This window comes from Micromys minutus (genome assembly GCF_963924665.1).
Source record: "Micromys minutus genome assembly, chromosome: 20".
Classification (NCBI taxonomy): Eukaryota; Metazoa; Chordata; class Mammalia; order Rodentia; family Muridae; genus Micromys; species Micromys minutus.
The window spans coordinates 28,449,286-28,471,701 of NC_137955.1; the positions used below are offsets into that span (position 1 = coordinate 28,449,286).

At 35.7% G+C, this 22,416-nt stretch overlaps 1 protein-coding gene across 5 annotated transcripts in view; it reads left to right on the top strand.

Annotated features, from left to right (window-relative positions):
• The window catches only part of ZFR (zinc finger RNA binding protein), a 57,506-nt gene that overhangs the window by 29,589 nt on the left and 5,501 nt on the right, over positions 1–22,416 (top strand). For 4 of the 5 annotated variants that reach the window (XM_080933755.1, XM_080933757.1, XM_080933756.1 and 1 more), the window contains 8 exons: positions 781–900; positions 1,951–2,096; positions 5,282–5,444; positions 6,178–6,383; positions 7,537–7,687; positions 11,472–11,613; positions 16,229–16,326; positions 17,167–17,262. In XM_080933755.1, coding sequence (XP_080789881.1) covers positions 781–900; positions 1,951–2,096; positions 5,282–5,444; positions 6,178–6,383; positions 7,537–7,687; positions 11,472–11,613; positions 16,229–16,326; positions 17,167–17,262 — 1,122 coding nt within the window. The remainder of the gene's footprint in view (positions 1–780; positions 901–1,950; positions 2,097–5,281; positions 5,445–6,177; positions 6,384–7,536; positions 7,688–11,471; positions 11,614–16,228; positions 16,327–17,166; positions 17,263–22,416) is intronic. The other variant, XR_013975454.1, reaches the window with a different exon arrangement.

The window sequence follows — 22,416 nt, forward strand, 5'->3', positions numbered from 1 at the left end:
ATCAGTTTTTCCCCCCATGTGCAGTTAGGAAAAAAATCCTGCATCTTGACTGACTTCATATGCATGAATGTCTTGAGCTCTGAGAAATTTGTATATCAAAGCTGGGTTTTAAAATCATTCTCATCTCCAAGAAGCAGGTATCAGTAACTTTTGTGAATTTAAGGCATCTAGCCATATTAGAGGGGCGTGGTTGCCTCATACAGGATCAGCTTAAAATGGAACCAATAAACATTCGGTTATGGACAGTGCAGGGCCTCATAGAGCCAGACCTTTTGACATTTGCTGAATGCTGAGAAGGGGTGAGAAGTCATTATCTTCAGTGATGTAGACAGTGGCACATTGCCCATGCTCCTGTAGATAAATCCATAAGTCTACCTATGCAGGTAGCCCAATTGAATTAGTAGATCAGGAAATAAAAAGACATGAAATTATAAAAGCAGTTTATTTGGGGGAGGAGAGTTGGCAAAGATGGGAATGAATAATAGTAGATGGGATATGATCAGGATACATTGTATGAAATGGCCAAAGAATTAGTAGAAATGCTTCAAAAAGAAATCCAAATACTTTGGACAGGAATTGAAGTAAAAGTGTATTCTGGCATTCATTGAAGTCTTAGTTTCTGTCCTTTTTTTGAAATTAGGCCTTGGCAGTCAAGAAGCAGATCTCTGTCAGTTCAAGGCCAGACTGGCCTACATAGGCTAGCCAAGGCTGCAGTATACTGAGACAGTGTTTCAAAGATTGCATCCAATTTGATCAAAGATTCTATTTTTCCACACCAAGGTACGAAACGATGAAGGAAAAGTCATTCGCTTCCATTGTAAATTATGTGAATGCAGCTTTAATGACCCCAATGCTAAAGAGATGCACCTAAAAGGACGCAGACATAGACTTCAGTATAAAGTAAGTAAATGCTAACTGTTGAACTATTGTCCTTTCATGTTTTTTAACATGCATTTTTATTATTTTATGTATACAGGTGTTCTGTGTGTGCATGTATATCTGTTTCTAATGTTTGCCTGTTGCCTAGAGGGGCCAGGAACAAAAAGCCTTAGATTCCCTGGATCTAGAGTTACAGACTGGAATCAGTTACAGTGCTGGGAATCAAATCAAGGTCTTCTGAAAGAACAGCCAGTGCTCTTACGTAGCCTGTGAACCAGCTGTCTCTCCAGGCCTTGAGTTGTCCTTTTGTAAAACAAATGGTACATTCTCAGCAGCTAAACACAACTCACCTAGTATATGATCTCCCATTCTAAATTGGCATGTGGTATTGATACATTCACTTGGATAGAATAATAGTATGACTCTGATTGTAGTGTAACTGGCAGAAGTGGAATATAGCAAAACTTACCTATTGCTTGATTGTCATGATGAGAATCACTCATGTCTTGCTCCAGCTGAATTATGTAATAAACCATTTAAGGCATATATCTTACAATGATCTATTAACAAGCAAAATGAAAAGTCCTCCAAAGATTTTATGGTTTCCTCTTAGGTTAGCACTAAGTTACATAGTTTTTATATATTCTTGAGCATGAGTAATTAAGCCTACAACAAATATTTTCTCATTTTCAACCTAATTATACAGTTTGAGGTCATCATCATTTATAAGTATTTTGAAGCCAACCTGATTTACATGAGACCCTGTCCCACAAATAAAAACAAGAAATCAATACATATCTATGACATGAAATTTGTAACATAAGCCTCTGGTGAGAGACTGTAAAGCTGTGATTAAAAATGGTTTGGGACAGGTAAAGCCACTTGGAACCTGTCTGAAAACCTGAAAGTGATGCCTGGGATCCACAGGGTGAAAGGAGAAACTTACTTATCGAAGTTATCCTCTGCGCTCTACACATGCACACACAATAAATACAAAAATAAACTGTTTTTAATGAATTGTTTGTTGAAGGCGCCTGCTCCTTTTTAAAAATGTATTCTTGGTGTTAACAGAAAAAAGTAAATCCAGATTTGCAAGTAGAAGTGAAGCCCAGTATTCGTGCAAGAAAGATTCAAGAAGAGAAAATGAGAAAGCAAATGCAGAAGGAGGAATATTGGCGGAGACGAGAGGAAGAGGAACGCTGGAGGATGGAAATAAGGTATGTTTTTAACTTGGAGCTCTACAGTAAGTGGTTCTCCTGCCTTTAAAAAGACCTTACTGTGTGAGTACAGGCTCAACATTCAGACTCACTTATTTGCTTTCAGTGTTCACGAAGATCTTTCAAGGATAGACATTAGAATACAAAGCATATGTGTATTTGATTGTTACCCTGGTAGTGAGGATTTTTGTGCAGGTGGCTCACACTTTTAATCCCAGCAAAAGAATGTGAGTTCAAAGCCATACAAGACTGTCTCCATGGAAAAAAAAGCGATAAAAGGTATTATATATTAAGTATATGAAGAAATTACAGACAAACACATGCACTATATGAAGAAAGGTCATACTTTGATGACAAAAACCAGCAAATAATAATTTAAATTGTATAATTGAATTACAAGATGCTAGTATATACACCAAGTTGTAAACCAGTTGCCACCATCAGTTTTGGAATATTTCATCACTCCTTTTAAAAAAAAAAAAATCACAATCCCATTAATAATCATTCCCAATGTCTTTCATGTTTCCTGTCCCATCTCAGTACCATAAAGCCATCTTTATAAATCTACTTGTCATCCTCATAAATTCTATAGATTTTATAAATGAAATCAGTTTTAAATGATTGAATCATACATACACTATCTTTTGTATCTGGCGTCTTTGAATTTCAGTGTTTCTAAGCTGGGGAGAGAGAGAATGTGTGTGGTATAGATCGATGTGCATATACAACATGTATGTTTATGCACATAAAGTCAGAGGCCGTCACTCTCTGGCTTACTTCCTTGAGGCAGATCACTCACAGAACCAAGAAGTAAACTTGGTGACCAGCAAGTCCGTTATTCTATCCTCACAAACACCCATCCCAACACTGGTATTTCAAGTGTTCATACAATATTTTTGGATTTTTTAAGATTTTTTTATTATGTATATAGATGTATATGTATGTTTACAGAGGCTGTATTTTTTTTTAATCTCTTCATGGATTTTGAGATAGACTCTTAGTGTATAACCCAAGCTTATATTTGGAACTTAAAATCTTCTAAAATATTTTATTATAAAGCTACTTATTCATACTTTTACTGTGTGCTATCTTTAGGTTTCAGTAATAGATAACATTTTTTATGTATAATAAAAATAAATCGGGACTGGAGAGATGGCTCAGTGGTTAAGAGCACAGACTGCTCTTTCAAAGGTCTTGAGTTCAAATCCCAGCAACCACATGGTGGCTCACAACCATCTGTAATGAGATCTGACGCCCTCTTCTGGTGTGTCTGAAGACAACTATAGTGTACTTATATATAATAAATAAATAAATCTTTAATTTAATTAATTAATTATATTCTTTTTCAATTTGTTTTTTTGTAATGTATTACGAATTCTTTCTATGACTAGATCATATAGCTTTTTATATTCATATATTAAATGATTATCTTAAGTACCTACTTGATACTTGGAGATATTTTCAAATGCTGATCATGAGTTTATAGATAATAATTAAACTTCTGTCCTTATATTATGTAAACAATTTTTAGCAATAACAAGCATGATTTTCTAGATCTTTTGAGCTATTTTTCTATTCTCTTTTTTTCCCCCCTAAAGATCTAAGTAACATTGATGTATTGTACTGGTCCTCAGATGACCTAAAATTAAAATATACTGCTTATTCCCTGAAATATTGGTGGTTTTTATAGTGGCAATCAATAAATACACACCTTTTTTATTATTTTAGACAGATTTATAAGAATAGCCTTATTGCTACGTTGATTCCTTTGAAATAGCTATTGAAATTAAAAGTAAAATTTAGAACCAAGACAGACAGAAATCAGATCTGAAACTGTTACCAGTGAAAGAGAGGCTGTGTGGTAGATAAGCATCTTCTGAAGTCTATGGAATGCTTCACAAGTTTGCCTGTCATCCTTGCTCAAGGGTCATGCTCATCTTCTCTATCATTCTAATTTTAGTATATGTGCTGCCAAAGCAAGCACTCTTAAGTGTTTTATTTACTATTCAGAGTAGTTTTTATTGAACCAACAGCCATGAGGTTTCACAATTATTTGGATGTCTTTAGCAATACAACTTTTATTCCTTGCAAACACTTATTAGGAACTGGGCCAAAGACATCTCTAGCTAAAGATATGCTTTCTACTTTTGTTATAATTTGTCATTGCCCTTGTGTTTTCCTAACAATGAAATTATTGGTTGCTACCACAATTCCGTTTACTATAAAGTCTTTGTAGCAGAGAAATATTTTATACTGCCCATATTATAAATAGAGCTTTACTGTTTTAACAAAGAAAACAACATTCAGGCTGGGAAGATAGGACTTTGGATAAAGTACTTATTATACAAATTGGATTTCCAGAACCTTTGTAAAGCTGGACCTGATAGTTCATATCTGTGGGAAGTAGAGACTGGAGAATTCTCAGAAACCTGTGGGCAAGCTAACCTGGCATGTGCAGCAGCAACACACGCATAACTCACTCACTCATATACACACCAAAAACATGATAGGATGTCTCAAGGTGGAAAGAGGGGACCAGTACTAAAGGTCATCCTCTGACTTGCATATGGATACCATAGTGTATGCACACACTGTGTCATGCTCACAAACACGAATGTACACACATTAGAAAAAAATTTTAAGTCAAAAAGTATACTAAAAGTAAGTTCATTTCTTTGAGGACATGAAATAAATGCCTGAAAATACTGTGTATGATGTGGTTCTTGCATATATGTTATCAGTTGGGCATCCTTAGTTGTAGGTATTTGCATTTACAGTCATTAGGTTAAATAATTAGAATAAGCTCAGGTGTCTGTTTTCTGTTATTTTTCAGGTGTGAAGTTTTATTCTTTTCTTATTGTTGTCTCTAGTTTTTACTTAGTGTACTTCTCAATGAAAATTAAATAATGGAAATAGGGTAAAGGTACTAAAGGGATTTTGGATGAACATTTTTAGACATATTTTTTTATTTTGTGTCTTTATATGCCATTGTAACAGTGGTTACAGGCATATATGCCACTGCTTAGGAACAGAGGTCAAAGGGCAACTATCGGGTCATCAGTCTGGTGCAAGCACCTGTTTCTGCTGAGTCATTGCTGTGCTTGTTACTTTTTTCAGAATGGCATTTTATGTAGTTGTCGATGAAAGTTCTTAAGCTGTGGGGTTTATTTGTTTTCATGCGTCAGACGTTATGAAGAAGACATGTACTGGAGAAGAATGGAGGAAGAACAGCATCATTGGGATGATCGCCGACGAATGCCTGATGGAGGCTATCCTCATGGTCCTCCGGGCCCATTAGGTCTTTTGGGAGTCCGACCAGGCATGCCTCCGCAGCCACAGGGTCCTGCAGTGAGTTATCTGCTTTGCTTATTTAAGGGATGAAAATTTAAGCCTTCTTCCACATTAGATGATGTTTTATGAGCTGATTTTTAGATTTAATAATGTCATCAGTTTTTATCTTGATTATATTTTTAGTCCTTAAAGATTCTTAAGACTAATTAATGTCTTTTTACATAAGGACTTGGTCAAGTTTCCTTTGTTCTTCTTTATTTACAAAACTTGGTAAAATGTGGGTGAAGACCTACTTTTTCATAAATATTTTATACATAAGAAACTTTACTTATCTTTATTTTTCCTTCGAGTGGAAAGAGCTTTTAATGTTAAGGGTAACTCTGTTACCTATTCTTTCTCATCTGCCATTACAGTGTCTGAGCAATTATGTGTAAATTTATTAGTGTTACTAAAAGCAAGGTGAGTTTCAGATCACTAGAAAATATTTACAAGGAGAGAATGCATCAAAAGTAGAGCACTAGCATTTGGTAATTATTTTTGAGTATAGTGCTACAAAAATAGGTTTTTACCTATTTAGGTTTTATACATAAATACATATATACACACACATGTATGTGTATAACAATTTTGCTTTAGGAACAGATGCTTGAGCTTTCATTTTATTGAAAAAGAAAAAAATTTAAGTGGGCAGTTTGCTCAATTTCCTTTTTTATTGTAAAGCTAGCAACTATATAATTGAAAATGTATAATTTTGTTTTATTTAGAAAAATAACCTTTTCCCTCTCTGTAGCCCTTACGTCGCCCTGACTCATCTGATGACCGATATGTAATGACAAAGCATGCAACTATTTATCCAACTGAAGAAGAGTTACAAGCAGTTCAGAAAATTGTTTCTATCACTGAACGTGCTCTAAAGCTTGTTTCAGACAGTTTGTCTGAACATGAGAAGAGCAAGAACAAAGAGGGAGATGATAAGAAAGAGGGAGGTAAAGACAGGTGTGTTTACAAAATACTTTATATCCTTTCATGGACATTTTATGGTAAAGATTAGTAACTGGTGAGATAACTCAGCCCTAAGGATGTTTGCTGGTCTAGTTCTAGAGCACCAGGTTCATTTGGTTCCTAGTACCCACGTCAGACAGCTCACAACCATTAGTAACTCCAGCTCCAGGAAATCGGATGTCTTCTTCTGGCTTCTGGGTCTGAACACACATGGCAGCCATACACATATACATAAAAGTTGAGGAGGATGTTGGTATTAGTCCATACATGTTAACTCTACTTGTAGTTTTGCTAAAATGAGTACTGTACATTTCTACTACCCAGTTTTTATTGTTGATTTTTAAAACATACTAAGTGTTATTGCAAAAACATATTCGATGTTTCAAAGCAGCCTTTATATAGCTTTTCAGTTTTATCTAGCTGTTCTTTCCTGGTTTTACTTAAGTTCTATCTGTCACTTATTTGTCTGTGTTTTCACTGATTTTTAAAAACATTGACCATAAAGCATAAATTAGCCAAGCTTCGACATATTTCATGTTACATTTCATTATGATTTTCTGATTTTTCTCTTTCCCCCTTGGGAATATATTTTGTATTAACATTTCTCTTACAATTTAGACCTGTAAAATAAAACACAAGGGGCTAGGTATTTGGGCTCACACATTAAAGCAAGTAAGTACACAGGGAGCAGAAGCAAGAAGGTAACGAGTTTGAAAGCAGACTATGCTATAGTGAGATTCTGTAAGATAGACAACATTTGTCCTTGTATAAGCTTAGACCTTGAGTTTTAAAAGATTTATTTTTATTTGTGTCTACGTGGATGCGTACACACGTGTGTCTATGGAGAACAGAAGAGGGCATCTGTCACGTGGAGCTAGAGTTGCAAGTGTTGGCAGTATCACATACAGATTGCTATGGGGAAACTGGGATTTGAAACCCTGCTCCTCAGCAACAATCATTGTTAGCCAGTGAGCCTTCACACATTTATTTTAATGTATATTATTTATTTAAATGGTGTATAGTCTGTCAGTGTAGTTGAAGAAAATTTTAATTGTGCAAAAGTCATTTAGTTTACTATTACATAGGGAGGAAATTACAGTTCTAGTTGAAGAATATCATGTTTTAATATAAGTTGATTTTGCTACAGAGCTCTGAAAGGGGTGTTGCGAGTAGGAGTATTGGCAAAAGGATTACTTCTCCGTGGAGACAGAAATGTCAACCTTGTTTTGCTGTGCTCAGAAAAACCTTCAAAGTCATTATTAAGCCGTATTGCAGAAAACCTACCCAAACAGCTTGCTGTAAGTATTATGGAAGTGTTAAATTTACCCTTTGTCCAGATCAGAAGTTTTTGGCAGGACTAACTGTGCTTCAGTTTAAACCTCAGCCAGCCTTTTAATTTTTGGCTTAGCTTTCTATAATGAAAAGGTTGGGTTGGATTGGTTTTTTGGGTTTTTTGTTTGGTTTCTACACTCCCCCCCCCCCCCCCCATTTAATTGTGTGAATTGATGAAACTGAATGTTCTCTGCTTCATCTTTTGGGGATCTGCAATGCTAGTAATTTGGCAGGATACTAATTTATTTTAAAATGGACATTGTAAGCATATGCCCTGTTTCTCCAAAATTGAACTCATGAAAAGACATAGCAGAAAATGACTTTTTTTCCCCATACTTTATTTAGTGTGTATGCACATTTATAATATGTGTACAGCAGTCTGAGGACAGTATCTGTGAGTCAGTTCCCTCCTTCTCTGTGGTTTCCAGGGATCGAACTCAGATCATCAAGCTTGGTAGCAAGTGCTTTTTACCCACTGAGCCATCTCAAGTGTCATGCTTTTTCTAAATGGGTGTAGGAAGGGAGGGAGGGAAGGAAGGAAGGCAAGCTTATGTATAAAAGGTTTAATTTTTTTCTTTTAATTCATGAATCTTTTAGTTGAATGTGTGTTTTAATCTAATTAAGAGTATGTATTACTTGAATTTGTCTGGTTTTATTATTAATATGATAGTCTCTCTGTACCCTTGGAAAGATTTTTGGAGATTCTCTGAAGCCCTAGGATGCCTGAAACCTCAAACAGTTTGTATGTCATGTTTTTCATACTCACGTATGTATATCTAGGATACAGTGCTAATAAATTAAGCAAATATTTACAGTTGAGCATAGTAGATTAGCAACAAATTCTATACCATATGTCTAAGCAACTGCAACCTCAGCACGTTCTTATCCCAAACCCAGGGGATATTGTCTATTATAAACCGAAGACTTTGGGCCTTCTAAATAGGTGCTGTATCACCAAGTAGTATTTCTCATCCCATCTCTCCTCAGGCCTAGACCTTTGACACTTTCAGTAAAGCTTCTGTTTGTTGTGGTTGAATGCCAGCATTGCTCCTCCTGCTGTTTTTTTAGTGTAATAATATAATAGTCACTTACACACGTAGTGGTGCTATATCAGTAATAGTTCATCTAGGTAATGGATTGAGAAGGGATGATTCACAAAGCAGGCCAGAGTGGGCAGGGTAGCTCTAGGTTTTAATCATGCTATTGCAAACAGCATTCAGTTTAAGATGTATGAATTGTTTATTTGTGTGCCTTTCCACTTAATATTTTCTGATTGTAATTGACCATAGACAAGTAACTAAAATTAGTGAGACCATAGATGAAGAGATAACTGTCATATTTATTAGTTTTCTAAATATTTATAATGCTAGGAAATACTGCCTCTTGACAGCAAGATGGTTAAGCAGTTAAAAGTACTTTAAATTTTTGAAAAATGGGAATTTAATTTTCAGAACCCACATAAAAGTAGAAGGGAGAACTCCACAAACTTGTCCTCAGATATGTGTGTGTGTGCGCGTGCATGCATGCTCACAGATACATCCTGAATACACATTTACACAATAACTATTATTTAAGCTTCTTGTCTCCAATAAATTGTGACAATGTACAAGTAATAGAACATTCTTAAGAAAACTTTTTCTAAAGATGGGATTTCAGAAGCTAATATGGGGGTGCATGCCTATGATATAGCACATAGGAAGTGTAGAGGCAGGAAGATCATGAGTTCAGAGATGTAATTGAGTCCAGCCTGGGCCACATGAGAACTTGTCTCAAAAAGCAAACAAAACCTAACAATTTTATTGATTTATATATATATCCAAATTTAGAAATTGATGTTTTGCTGGATTCTACAGTAGTAATTCAGAATTGTACTTGATCACAGTAGAGCAACACAAAAGGGACAGTGAAGTCTGTTGCTTAAGCCATATTGAATTTAGCATTGACACTTAAACTTCTTTTTTATATTAAAATTGTTCCAAAAATTGAAAATGAATCTTTTCAACTAGATTATTCTAGCTTCTTTTTCTTCGTTGATGTGGGTAGAACAGTGAAAGGGGCAAGGATAGTGACAGATAAGCTTTAGGAGAAAAAAATCAGAAAATTTTAAGTAACAGCTTGACACTAATCGGGCATGTGTTTATACTAGAAGGAGAGAAATACTCAGGTGTCTTCATGAGCGATGGTGCTTGCCTTCAGAGTCTGATGACTTGAGTTTGATTCCCAGAAGCTGTGTAAAAGAGAGAGCTGATGTTAAAGTTGTCTTCTGACCTTATCCATGTCATGGTTTACATATTCAAATCGCCATATATACTCAAGTCACACACATAGAAAAAGACCATAGAATAAAGTGTTTCAGTGAGGGGCTGTTGAGATGGCTCAGCAGTTATAAACATTTATTGTTCTTACAGAGGACCTGAGTCTTGAGTCCCAGGACCTATATATCTGCTTACAACCAGCCAGAACTTCAGTTATAGGGCTCCAAAACCCGCTGACTTCACAAGCACCAGGCACATACGTGGTGCACAAATATATAACCAATGCAATAACTTTCTAGAAAAGAGAATAATTAAAAGTATTAAATAATTAACAGTTAATAAAAGGCAAACTTGCTCTTACTGTGTGTGTGTGTGTGTGTGTGAGAGAGAGAGAGAGAGAGAGAGAGAGAGAGAGAGAGAGAGAGAGAGAGAGAGAGAGAACAGGTAAAATAAATTAATCATTGTCATTAATGTTTAAATAGTATCAAAGTACTTAAAAAGCTAATCTGGTGGTCCCTTTATGATGGCCTGAGTTCACAGTTCACACTTCTCAGGATCTACTTGGTAGAAAGAACTATTGCAAGTTGTCCTCTGGCTCCAGTCTTGCACTATGGCATATGTAAAATGCATGTGCATTGAAATCTCTCTCCTTCTTCTTTATTTTTAAAGCTTATTCTTTAGCAACCCTGTATGTGTTAAGTACAATATCACAAGTAAAGTCAGGTACAATTATTTGAGGCTAAAAATATTACTGTATAAAATTTTATGCTTCTATCTTGTTTTCATTGATGGGGGTGGACAGATATTCCTGTTCAAACCCTGAGCTTTTCACACACCAGATGGTTTCATCAACTGAGCTATATCTCCAGCTCCTGTAATTTCTGTATAGAGGCTTTATTTGTTATATATACCGAAGCTGAATACATGTCTACCAAGTTGCAGTAGATCCTGTTAATTACTGTTTCTGAATAAGCAATAAATTTTAGTCACAGAGAACAAACTGTGGGAACAGCTGAATTGGGCTCTTTGAGGTACACATATTTATTTTACTTTCCTTGAAAGTTTATAAGTATATAAGTTTTTTAAAGGAGACATACATATACATATACAAATAACTCCTATTAACAATAATGGAATGATCAGTTTAAAACACATGATGACTCACAGCCATCTATAACTCCAGAGGATCTGAGCTCTCTTCTTCCCATGTGGGCACCAGACAGGCACATGATGCACATTCACAGATGCAGGTTAAACTCCCATGTACAAAAAACTAAAACAACAAAAAAGTTTTAAAAGAGTGGGAAATAATAGCTCCACAAGAATTCTGAAAACAAGGAGAGGCAAAAGGTAAGTGGTAAGGGTGGTCTGACGTGTGTGTTTAGAGGGTAGAGAATACAGTATTTGTAGCGTGATCAATAAACTGAAGTCACAATAATTTGTATTTGTCTTTTAATGCATAAGATTTAAATAATTTCTTATCTTCATTATATAGGTTATAAGTCCTGAGAAGTATGACATAAAATGTGCTGTGTCTGAGGCAGCGATAATTTTGAACTCGTGTGTGGAGCCCAAAATGCAAGTGACTATCACCCTGACATCTCCAATTATTCGAGAAGAGAACATGAGGGAAGGAGGTTGGAAAGCCAATTAAACATTCTACTTTTTTGTTACCTTTTTGTTTTCCATTTACCTACCCTTTATGATGGCATTAAGCCCTAGAAGGCAACATGCTGGCATTACATATGAATTTTATAGATTTAACTTACTCAGAAATTAGTTTTGCTTTAGATCATTTCTGACAAAGTGAATGCTCTTCTTAGTGATGTACTATTATAGAAAACATTTATATCATGTGATTGGTTTTCTTGATATATTTTTTCTTTCTTTTCTTGCGGACCTCAGATTTCTGGAAAATAAACTTCAAAAAAATTTTTTTGCATAGTTGATACATTTACAAGTTTTAAATGCTTGTTAATAACTAGGGGCCACAATTTAACTTTTACTAAGACAACTTTGGTCTTGCATTGTCTTGATGAAAAAGATTTCTCAAATTGGCAAACAATACTTACAATTTTTACATATATAGTCATGGATCTGGCCTGTCCTGAAGTAAACATTTCTAGTTCTCTGAGGTTGCTCTTTGGTTTTGTGTAATTTCATTAAACGCAGAACATGCTGATGCACACAGATTTGGGCATTTGGCCTGCATATCATGCTAGAGCTCTTAACGAATGATGTGAATAAGTGAGTTATAGTACAGTACAGTTTTGTTTTGGGCTTTGGTTTGTTTGGTTTTTTTTTTTTAACTGAATTTGCATTTGTAGACTGTGAAACACTACTGGTGCCAGCAATGTTGCTTTAGGGACTACTCTGTAACATTTCCAAAGCTTCCAAAGCTCTTAAGCCAAAAGCATGATCAGTGTCTGCAGTAATGTTGGTTCTCTTGTTTATGGGTCAGATAAAATTTACTTTGTTTCCTTTCATCTTATTTTTATTCATCTTAAGTTGTTGAAAATAGAATTAAATTTTACACTCTTTGTAGTACACGCGGAGGAGAGAAAGATTATCAATTACTATTATAAATTTGTTTTCTTAAGACAAAGCAATTATTTCTAAGAAAATGGGCTTTCCATGACCCAAAAAAAGAATATTTTAGTCAAAATTTCATTGGGAGACTTGTCTGATTTTGTATATTACATGTGTAACATATTAGCATTTCTTATGTTGTATCTTAAGCTTTGCATTCTAAAAACTCTTGAGTTTTATGTAAAGGATCATTTGTATGAACATGAATTCGTCTCGAGGTCTGGCTGTCCATGTTGATTAAGGAAGTAGTTCCTGAATCAATTTGGCCAAGTTGTATGTAGCATATGATCCTTTACTTAAGTTTTTAAAAATCTAGTATGATATATTATAAACAAATGTTGCTATAATTAATGTAAAATTATGCTCATGTAACCATTTAGCTTAATTTCAGAATGTGTCCGTGTATTTAACCTCAGTTCATTCCCAAGCCATTTTATAAGTTCATAGTGCCATATTTGAAGTAAATCCTTTAACATACCCTTTCTAAAGGAAACAAAATTACATTTTTGTCTGACCCAGACTGAGATAGAATTACAATTCTGAATTTTAAAAATATGATCATAAGGGAAATGGTCAGCTTAAAATCGAAAGATTTTGCTTCAAGACACTGAGCTGGAAAGTTGGATATACAAAAGTGTAGAAACGTTGATAAGAGTGTTCCTTGCTGCAGATAACTGCAGTAAGCCCATGTTTTTAGCTTTGTCATGAAGATTGCTTTTTTCTAGCTGCAGAATATCGGTATGTATTCTCTCTCACTGCAGCTCCCGATGCTCTGTGTCTTAAAATCATTTAAAGCCTATAGCTTGCTTTGGGGAGTTAGTACAGGGTGTAAGGAAGGCTTTGCCGGAAGAACTGTTATAAATCCTGAGACTTAACTATTATTATATTTCCACATAGTGTGATAGCCTCTTTAATGTGTAATGGTCCTGTTTGATGTGAAAATCATTTAATAAAAGAAATGACTAAATTGTTGAAATAACTGTTAAACACATAACAGATCTCTTTCCTGGTACTGTGTTTGACAGTTAACATGCAGTAAACATTTAATTGAATTTAGCTTGAAATGTTGAGAATGCTCTAACCATTGCTACAGAGTCTTTTCTGCAGCAAATCAAGTATTATGTGTGTTTTTTTCTACCTGTAGCTTATCAGGCCCGGTCCAAAGCCTTCTAGCAGAAGGGATTGATTCCTGTCAGGGGTTGCTGCCAAGACATCGGAAGGATTTTTGACCAAGGTTTTCAAAAGCTCAGTGTCACATCTGCCATTTGATTAAGGGGGATTTTGGATGCAGAGTCTGGCATTTTTTTGTCTTTTGTGTGACTATTTCGTTTGTCTTTTGTCTCTTCTAGAAATGAGCAGTGTTCACACTAGTTTTTAAATAGTTGAGTGAATTATATTTTATATAACCATGTTAATTAAAATTAATATATTCCTATTAACTTTTAATCATAAAATAGTGTGGACACAGCATGTCTTCTAATTGGTGATTAACCCCTTATAATTCATGAAATACATTCATGTAGGAAAAGAATTTGTATTTTGTTTTTATAAATTAACAGATTTTTGTTTTGACTATTAGGGAACAAGTATGATTTAGCACAATATATCTAAGGGGTTAATCTACTTAGAACATAAAAATGGGTACAAAAATCCACACTCTAAATTTAATAAAAATTCTCTACTTGTAGCTCTTATTTGTTTTTAACCTGGAACAGGTTTTTTGTCATCATTGAATTTGTATTATAGATTAAAATTTACAAAGTTATGCTTTTGTACAAAAATTTCCTGCATATTGGCAGAATTTATAAAATTTTTGAGATACGGCGTAGTACAGAGTACTCCTGGCTTTAACAATGCTGTAAATAAGAGCAATAGTCAGATCATTTCCCATATTCTGTATGTTTTTGAGACTAAAGTAGAGGGGGTGGGTTTTTTCCTTTTACAGGTAAGGTGGCTATCCTTTCTTTGTCCTTTTTTTTTTTCATCTCATTTTTAGGTACCTTTTCATATTTCATCTTCTCAGAATAATGACAACTTATCTTTTAAGATTTCTAAATTCTTGAGCTGGAGAGATGGCTTATTGATTAAGAGAACTTGTTGCTCTTACAGAGAGAGGACTTCAGTTCAATTCCCAGCACCCATGGTCAGGCAGCCCACAACCAACAATACTCCTGTCCCAGGGGATCTGATGTCTTTTAGATTCTGAGAACCTACAATGACACATGAATTTTAATAAAGTCAGTTTTTAAATGTGTAAAATACAAAATTTCAAGTGCTTTACACAGCTTTTACTCTTACTATATTTCATATTTCTTCTTTGTCTCTCTTAGTTGTTTGAAATACTCAATAAATTATTGTATCCTAAATGTGTCATAGTTTTTGTGCTCTCTAGCTACTGGTTAACTCAATAGATTGCTTTTTTAAAGATTTATTTATATATATGAGTACACTGTAGCTATCTTGAGACACACCAGAAGAGGGCATCAGATCTCATCACAGATGGTTGTGAGCTACCGTGTGGTTGCTGGGAATTGAACTCAGGACCTCTGGAAGAGCAGTCAGTGCTCTTAACCAGTGAGCCATCTCCCTAGCCCAGTTTCTTGAATTTAAAAAATACATTCACTATAAACCAGGCATGATGGCTCACACTTTTAATCCCAGCTTTCAGATGCTGAGGGAGGACAATAAACTTTGAGTTCAAGGCCGACCTGAACTACAGGTACCTTGTTCCAAAAGCCAGAAGCAAAATATAAAGTTGATGGCAAGTGTGAATTAGATTGTTGGAAGTATTATTTTATAATAAATATTTATAATACATATTTATAATAATAAACATGTAGCTGGCCTTTGGATTTTTACTTTTGTGAATGAATTATTAATGTAAACTAGCCTTTATTAACGTAAACTTAATTTCCTGTCCTGATTTCCTATTTTCTCAAGTTTGCTATAACACATTTTTAACCAACTTAAAAGACCCTACATAGTTACCATCAAAGGGTTCTGCTTATGGCTTCTTTTCTGTACTTAAATTTAACTGTGCTAGTTCCTGTAGCCTTCTGCTTTACTCATTGTTTCTCTCCGCTTCCCGTTTGGGATACTTTTAATGACAGCTTTTCATTTTAGAAGGTATTTTGTATTCCCTTACTACATGCTAAAGTTCTTCTATTGAACATCAAGAACTGAATTCTCAGAAATTAACCTCATTTTGGTCCTTTGTTCTCTTTTTTCTCCCTTTTAACTGTTGTATTGATCATTCCATATTTATTTAAGTTTTTTCTTATATTATCCCCAGAATAATATAGGATACTTTACCAACTTGGTAGTTTTTTGTACATTCCCATTTAAGGTGGATTTTTGTGTTCCCTTTTGTCTTTGTCTTCTTTGTGCTGGTGCGCTGTGTCCAATAATCTTTCCTTTAGATTTCATTTTGCTGAGAAAGGCTTCTATTTCCAGAAAATTACTATATCACTGAAGAGTTTATCTTAATTCTCTTTTTGTTCTTCATATTTATTATGTAAATTTGTTAAAATTACTCCCTGAATGAATTTAACTGAAAAGCTCTCAAATGGCTCACGTGACACTGATGCTGCCTTAAGGAAGTGTCTTGCTCACCTGGTCAAACACCCATTCCTCACTGCATTTTGCCAATTCAATCCATTTTAGATGTAACCTCGGGTATGGTGAAAGACCCACCGGACGTCTTGGACAGGCAAAAATGCCTTGACGCTCTGGCTGCTCTACGCCACGCTAAGTGGTTCCAGGTTCGGAACATCATTTTACTTTTTTCTTGTAGCCTTATGAGAGAGTAGTTCAGTACAACATGTTTAACTATGCTTAAACATTTCAAACAATTGTCTAAACAACGCTATTTTAAATTAAATCTCAGAAAATAAGTTATAGAAAGCTGAGTATAACAATCTGCATTTTGCGGTTACTATTTGACAATAAACAGGTTTGGGGGTGTTTATAGTCTGGGTTTTTTTATTTCTAGTGGCTATATTTAAAGTTGACTTGTTTAGGAACATCACACGTTTTTGTATATACCTTATATTCCATAAGGCTGCAGATTAACTTTGCTTTAAATAATGGAATATGTGTTTAAAGCTTTGTGTATAGTTTTAAGATTTTTCCCCTTCTTTCTCTTAAGTTAATAAGTGTAGGGAATGAAAGGGGAGGAAGCAGCTGCTTGGTTTAGTGACTTTGCAGACATGCAAAGGCACAGAGAGGAAACCAAACAGATTTCCTTAACCTTTCAGTCCCTAGACACATTTTTTAGCTCTTTACTTTTCCTTTTTATTTCTAATTTAGGCAGATTTTTTTCAGTTTACTGTTTTGTATGAATACAGGTCAAGGTTCACAGGGGATCAAGAAATATTATTCTTGTATAATCTGTTTACTTTGACCTAAACACTAGCTTTTAAATACTAACTCTGGCATAAAATATTGCTGTAAATGGCAGCTCATTGAAACCAATTTAAATATAATTATTTTTATTTTTAATCTGAGCTTCCATTGAACAGTGGTATTTTAACTTTTTTTCATCAAGGGATATTTTTAATATTTCCAAGATTAATTCAGTTGGTTTTTGTGTTGCCCTCAAGGCTAGAGCTAATGGCCTACAGTCCTGTGTGATTATCATACGTATTCTCCGAGATCTTTGTCAACGAGTTCCAACTTGGTCTGACTTTCCTAGCTGGGTAAGTAGCCGTGACAGCACAGTGTGAAGAATGCGTATTAGAACATCGTTCTCTGGTATTCTTTGTCCTCTGATTTCATTTGTCCTATGTTTTCATTTACATGTTATATTTTTCTGTTTGATAACAAATTTGAGAGATTTGAAAATACTTACACTTTCTTAGGATTTACTAATTTAAAAATTATGCCTGGGCTGGTAAAATACCTTAGTGGGCAAAGGCATTTGCTATCGAGCCTGAGTTCCATCCCTATGGTAGAAGGAGAAAACTGACCTCTGAAACTTGTCCTTTGGCCTTTGTGTGCACACCATGATGCACAGAGGAGTACAGCAGCACACGGAGAGTTGTGTGAGTGAATGGATGGTGGTTAAAAAAATCAGGATGGTTTGCTCATTTTTAAAAAACAAAAGAATTATAATGGGTTGTCTAACAGCGCAGCTACACAAGCTTTTGGGCTTAAGTTCCCCAGAACTCACACATAAAATGGTAAAACTCTGGTCTTGCTTTAGCCTTAGTCCTGCCGTGGCCAAGACGGGTAGGAGGATTGTTCCTAGCTCCAGGTTCAGTGAAGAGACCCTTTCTCAAGGAAGTGTGATAATGAAAGTGTTGAAGCCCAGTCACATGTAGGCTTACAAAGTGTGAGAGCCTGTCTTAAACAAAGAAAGACTCACTGCCTTTATTAAAGGCAAAGTGTTCTTGAATAATAAAAATTCAGAGATATAATTGAGCCTGTTGATTTCAAAGTTAGGTTATTGAAAGTTAAATAGACAAGGTTATCTTTTTGTTTGTTTGTTTTGTTTTGTTCTGTGTTTAAGAATTACATGCTTTTAAAAAATCTTGGAGCTGGAGAGATGGCTCCTGAGTTCAAATCCCAGCAACCAAATGGTGACTCACAACCATCTGTAATGGGACCTGATGCCCTCTTCTGGTCTGTCTGAAGACAGCTACAGTGTACTCACATACAATAAATAAATCTTTTTTAAAAAAATCTTGGACTTAAGATTCAGAGGAATTAATATTTGTTTTGTTTTCCCCATTAAATTACATACACTTTTAGAACTACAAGTTACCTACTTAGTATACTCCTCAAACTCCTAAAATATTCTGTTCCAAGTTTCATTTATTTATTTGTTTGTTTTATTTCTAAGAGGAATGGGTGAAGAAATAAGTAAGAAGAAGAGCTGCAGTGTTTTACTGAGGGAGAGGAAGGGAATCAAGTGTTTGTTACTTGTGTGGCTGAATTATCTGTAAATTCTGAGTAGACATTCCTGTGACCTCAACACTGGGGAAGCTTGAGGAAGGAAATTATGAGTACATTGTTTGAAAGACCTTTTGTCCAAAAATTAAGTCAACCAAAAATGCATAAATGAATTGAAGATGAATGCTATGTCTTTTCTGAGAAACTTTTTATCTTGCAGAATTTTTTTTCTTTTTTAACCAAGGAAAGAAAAGTTTTTCGTTTTGTTTTGTTTTTGTTGTTATTTCTAATTAGAATGGCCTTTATATGGAGACAGTTATCCTATTCAAATTAACTTTATCTGACATTACTGTCTTTTCTGTTGTTTTCATCTTTTTTGCCTCTTTACTATGTGCACAGAAAAAGGCTTAATTTTGTTTTCAGCTTTGTCCCATTCTTTGCTGTTTATTACTTATTTATTAATTGCTTTTTTTTATTGTTGTAAAAGAGACACCATGACCAGAGCAACTTATAGGGGAGAGTTTATTGGGGGCTCAGGTGCACCTTCAGAGGGTTAATCAAAACCATTATGGCAGAATAGTGGCAGGCAGGCAGGCAGGCATCGTGCTAGAACAGTAGCTACGAGCTTTCTTGTCGAGACAACAACCAACCGTCAGAGAGAGCTAACTGGTAATAGGGTGGCCTTTTAAAACCTCAAAACCCACCCCCAATCACACACCTCCTCCAATAAGGCCACACTTCTAATCCTTCCAAAGCATTTTGCCAAATATATAAGCCTGTATGGACCATTCTCATTCAAACTGCCACATTCCACTTCCTGCCTTCATTGGGGTATGGCCATACCATAATCCAGAATGAATTGTAACTTCAAAAGTCCCCAGATTTCTTCAGTCTCAGTTTTTAAAGTTTAATGTCTCTTTTGAGACTCATCTCAATCTCTTAGTTGTAAATCCTGCAAAAACAAAACTAAATAGCAAGTTGTATACTAACAGTATACAGTGGGACAGAATGTACAGCACCTTTCCAAGGGCTTGGTAAGGGGGTATCCTTGACCAAAAAGGAAGACTAGAACCCTGCAGTACAAATTCTAAATCCTGTAGGTCTGTGTGATGTCAAAGGGCTTAGAGTGCTCCTTCCTTCCAGTTTTGATGACTGCCACAGACCTCTCTCTTAGCCTGGTTCCACTCCCTGTATGCAGCACTCCTTGGTAGGCATCCCATAGCTTTATGCAGTGTTTTTCTGGGCCTTCGTGCAGGTACTCCTTCCTTTGGCACACACCTGGACTCAGTGGCTTTCATTAGCAGAGGAAAAAGATTCTACAACCCTGTAATATTATATCCTTCATGGTTCTGAAGCCAGAACAATGTGGCAATGCTGCCAAGTTCTTTTTCCCACTTGGGATGAAATCTGGTCCCCTCTTTGAATTATATTTGCATAAAGTTTCCTTTGTTGTTTCTCATTTGGAACTGGTAATTCCTTAATGCAGCAATTCTCAACCCTTGGGTTAAGTAAGACCCCTTTGGAGGTCTGAATGACCCTTTCACCGGGCTTGCACATCAGATAGCCTGCTTATCATACACTTACATTACAATTTATAATAGTAGCAAAATTACAGTTATGACACAATGAAAATGTTACGGAAGGGAATCACCTACCACAGCATGATGAGAACCACTGACTTGGGCCATTTCTTTTGACAAACCACAGGATTCGCTTGATGGGGTCTGACCCTAAGGACACCACTCACTAATTCCATTTCTCCTTATAACTTTGAGCACAAACTAGGCTTCAACGTCAGATTTCCTGATGCTCTTTTTCACTGTAGACCTGCCTAAGAGTGGTTACTAATAACCACATGACAGAGACTATCTTGAAACCTCCTTTGCCGCTGAAATTAGTCCTTAACTCTTCAATTTCGTCTTAGGCTGATTCTTAAACAAGAGTGAAAACCAGGCTCATATTTTACCAAAACATCAAAAGAATGGTCTCTAGTCCAATTGCTAATACTGTTTCCATCAAAGACCTCTTGAGCTAGGCCTCTGTAGTCCATATGGTTCTCAGCACTATTGCCTTCCAGGCTCCTACTAGGATGAGCTGTTAAGCCCTGTTTATATCATTCTACTGCTTTCCTAGTCCAAAGTCTTCTACATTGTTCCAAAAATAGAACAATTGATCTTTTACACCATTCTGGCCTGCTCTCTGAACCAACTCTAGTAACTTTTCTGTTGCTGTGAAGAGAAACTATGACTGAGACAAGTGATTGAAGAATTTACTGGGAACTCATGATTTTAGGCGATTAGATTCCAATGACCCTCATGGTGGGGAGAATGGTAGTGGGCTGGCCTGACACTTGAACAGTACTAAGAGCTTAAATCTGCTCCACAAGCAAGAGGAAAGAGAGCTTATTGGAAATGGCATGAGCTTTTGAAACCTTAAAGCCCACCCTCAGTGACCTACCTCTTTCAACAAGGTCACACCTACTAACAGTTTTCACTTCCACCAACTGAGGACCAAACATTCAAATGAAGAGTCGATGGGAGCCATTTTTACTCCACCCTTCACAGGTCCACAGTGTTTTGGTTTTAGCTTGTTATATAGTAAGTAGCCTTGGGATCTTCCTATTTAGCTGAACTTTGACTTCCCTTTGTTAGCTTCATGTAGTCATTGAGTTCTCTTAGAGTTAGCATTAGGTTGTTACAATTCTTAGAAGTTAAACTCATCCAAACAGATATTTTTTGTTTGATACATGCTATTACATTTTTGCTCAGAAAAAGTAAGTAGCATGTGCATTGTAACATTTTTTTATTACATTTTGGAGGAACAAGAGATCTTGAAATTTGATTCTGTACCTTAAGATTGGTCTGACACAGTCTTACCTCTGGCTTTTATTTTTCTGTTTTTATATTTATTTTGTGTGTATGAATATTTTGTCTTCATGTGTGTATGCATCATATGTGTGCCTGGTAACTGAGGTCAAAATAGGGGGTCAGAGCCCTTGGACCCATGTTTGATTCCCAGTACCCACATGGTAGACTGGAGTTAGATAGCTGGGAGCCACCCTGTGGGTACTGGGAATCAAACATGGGTCTTCTGCAAGAGCAACAAATGTTCTTAACCACTAAACCATTTCTCAGCCCTATCAGGATCTTTTTTATTTTTATTGTATAACTGAACATAAGTTTTTCCACCTTCTAAATCATTTTAGGATTTCATTGTAATTACAAATTTCTGGTTTCTTTGAATTGTTTTTGAGCTCCTATTTATTGCACTCCTGTGTTTGATTTTGTTTTGAGCAGTGTGCATGTCTCTGTAGGCAGGAATCTGTTCTCTCCTGGACCATGAGTACAGGGGTTCAAACTCAGGTTGTCAGGCTTGACAGCAATTGCCATGCCTTGCAGAGTCATTTGATAGGTTCTGTAATTCCTATTTAAATTTTAAATAAAAACTACAGTGGGCCTTAGAGAGATTGCTTAGCAATTAGTTGACCTGAATTCTGTTTCCAGCACCTACCTCTACAGTTCACAATTGTCTATAACTCTGATGGGATAGCTCAGAGCTGTGTAGTCTCAGCATTTAAATAAGCTGAGGAGGAAGAAGATCTCAGGTAGGCTTGGGCTGCTTAGTATGACTATGTCTCAGAATTAGAAACAGGCTGGAGTGAAGGCTTATACTGTAGTCCAGGTCACAAGAATCAAAGCAGACCTGCTGAGATCAAAGCATTCATGAGATGTATAGTGGGTTCTAAGTTAGCCTTGAGGTGCAAAGTGAGATCCTCAATTTTAAAAAAAAAAAACACAGAATTGAAATATTAATGGAATGTTGGCCTGCTCAAATTCCTTGAAACAATATTCTATGTTTTCAGTATTCTGGTCATTTTTTAGGTACATAGCTTAAGATGTAAAAAGTTTTAAGTTCCTGGGTTTTTTTGACAGTTGTATCATATTTGCCTTGAACTTCTG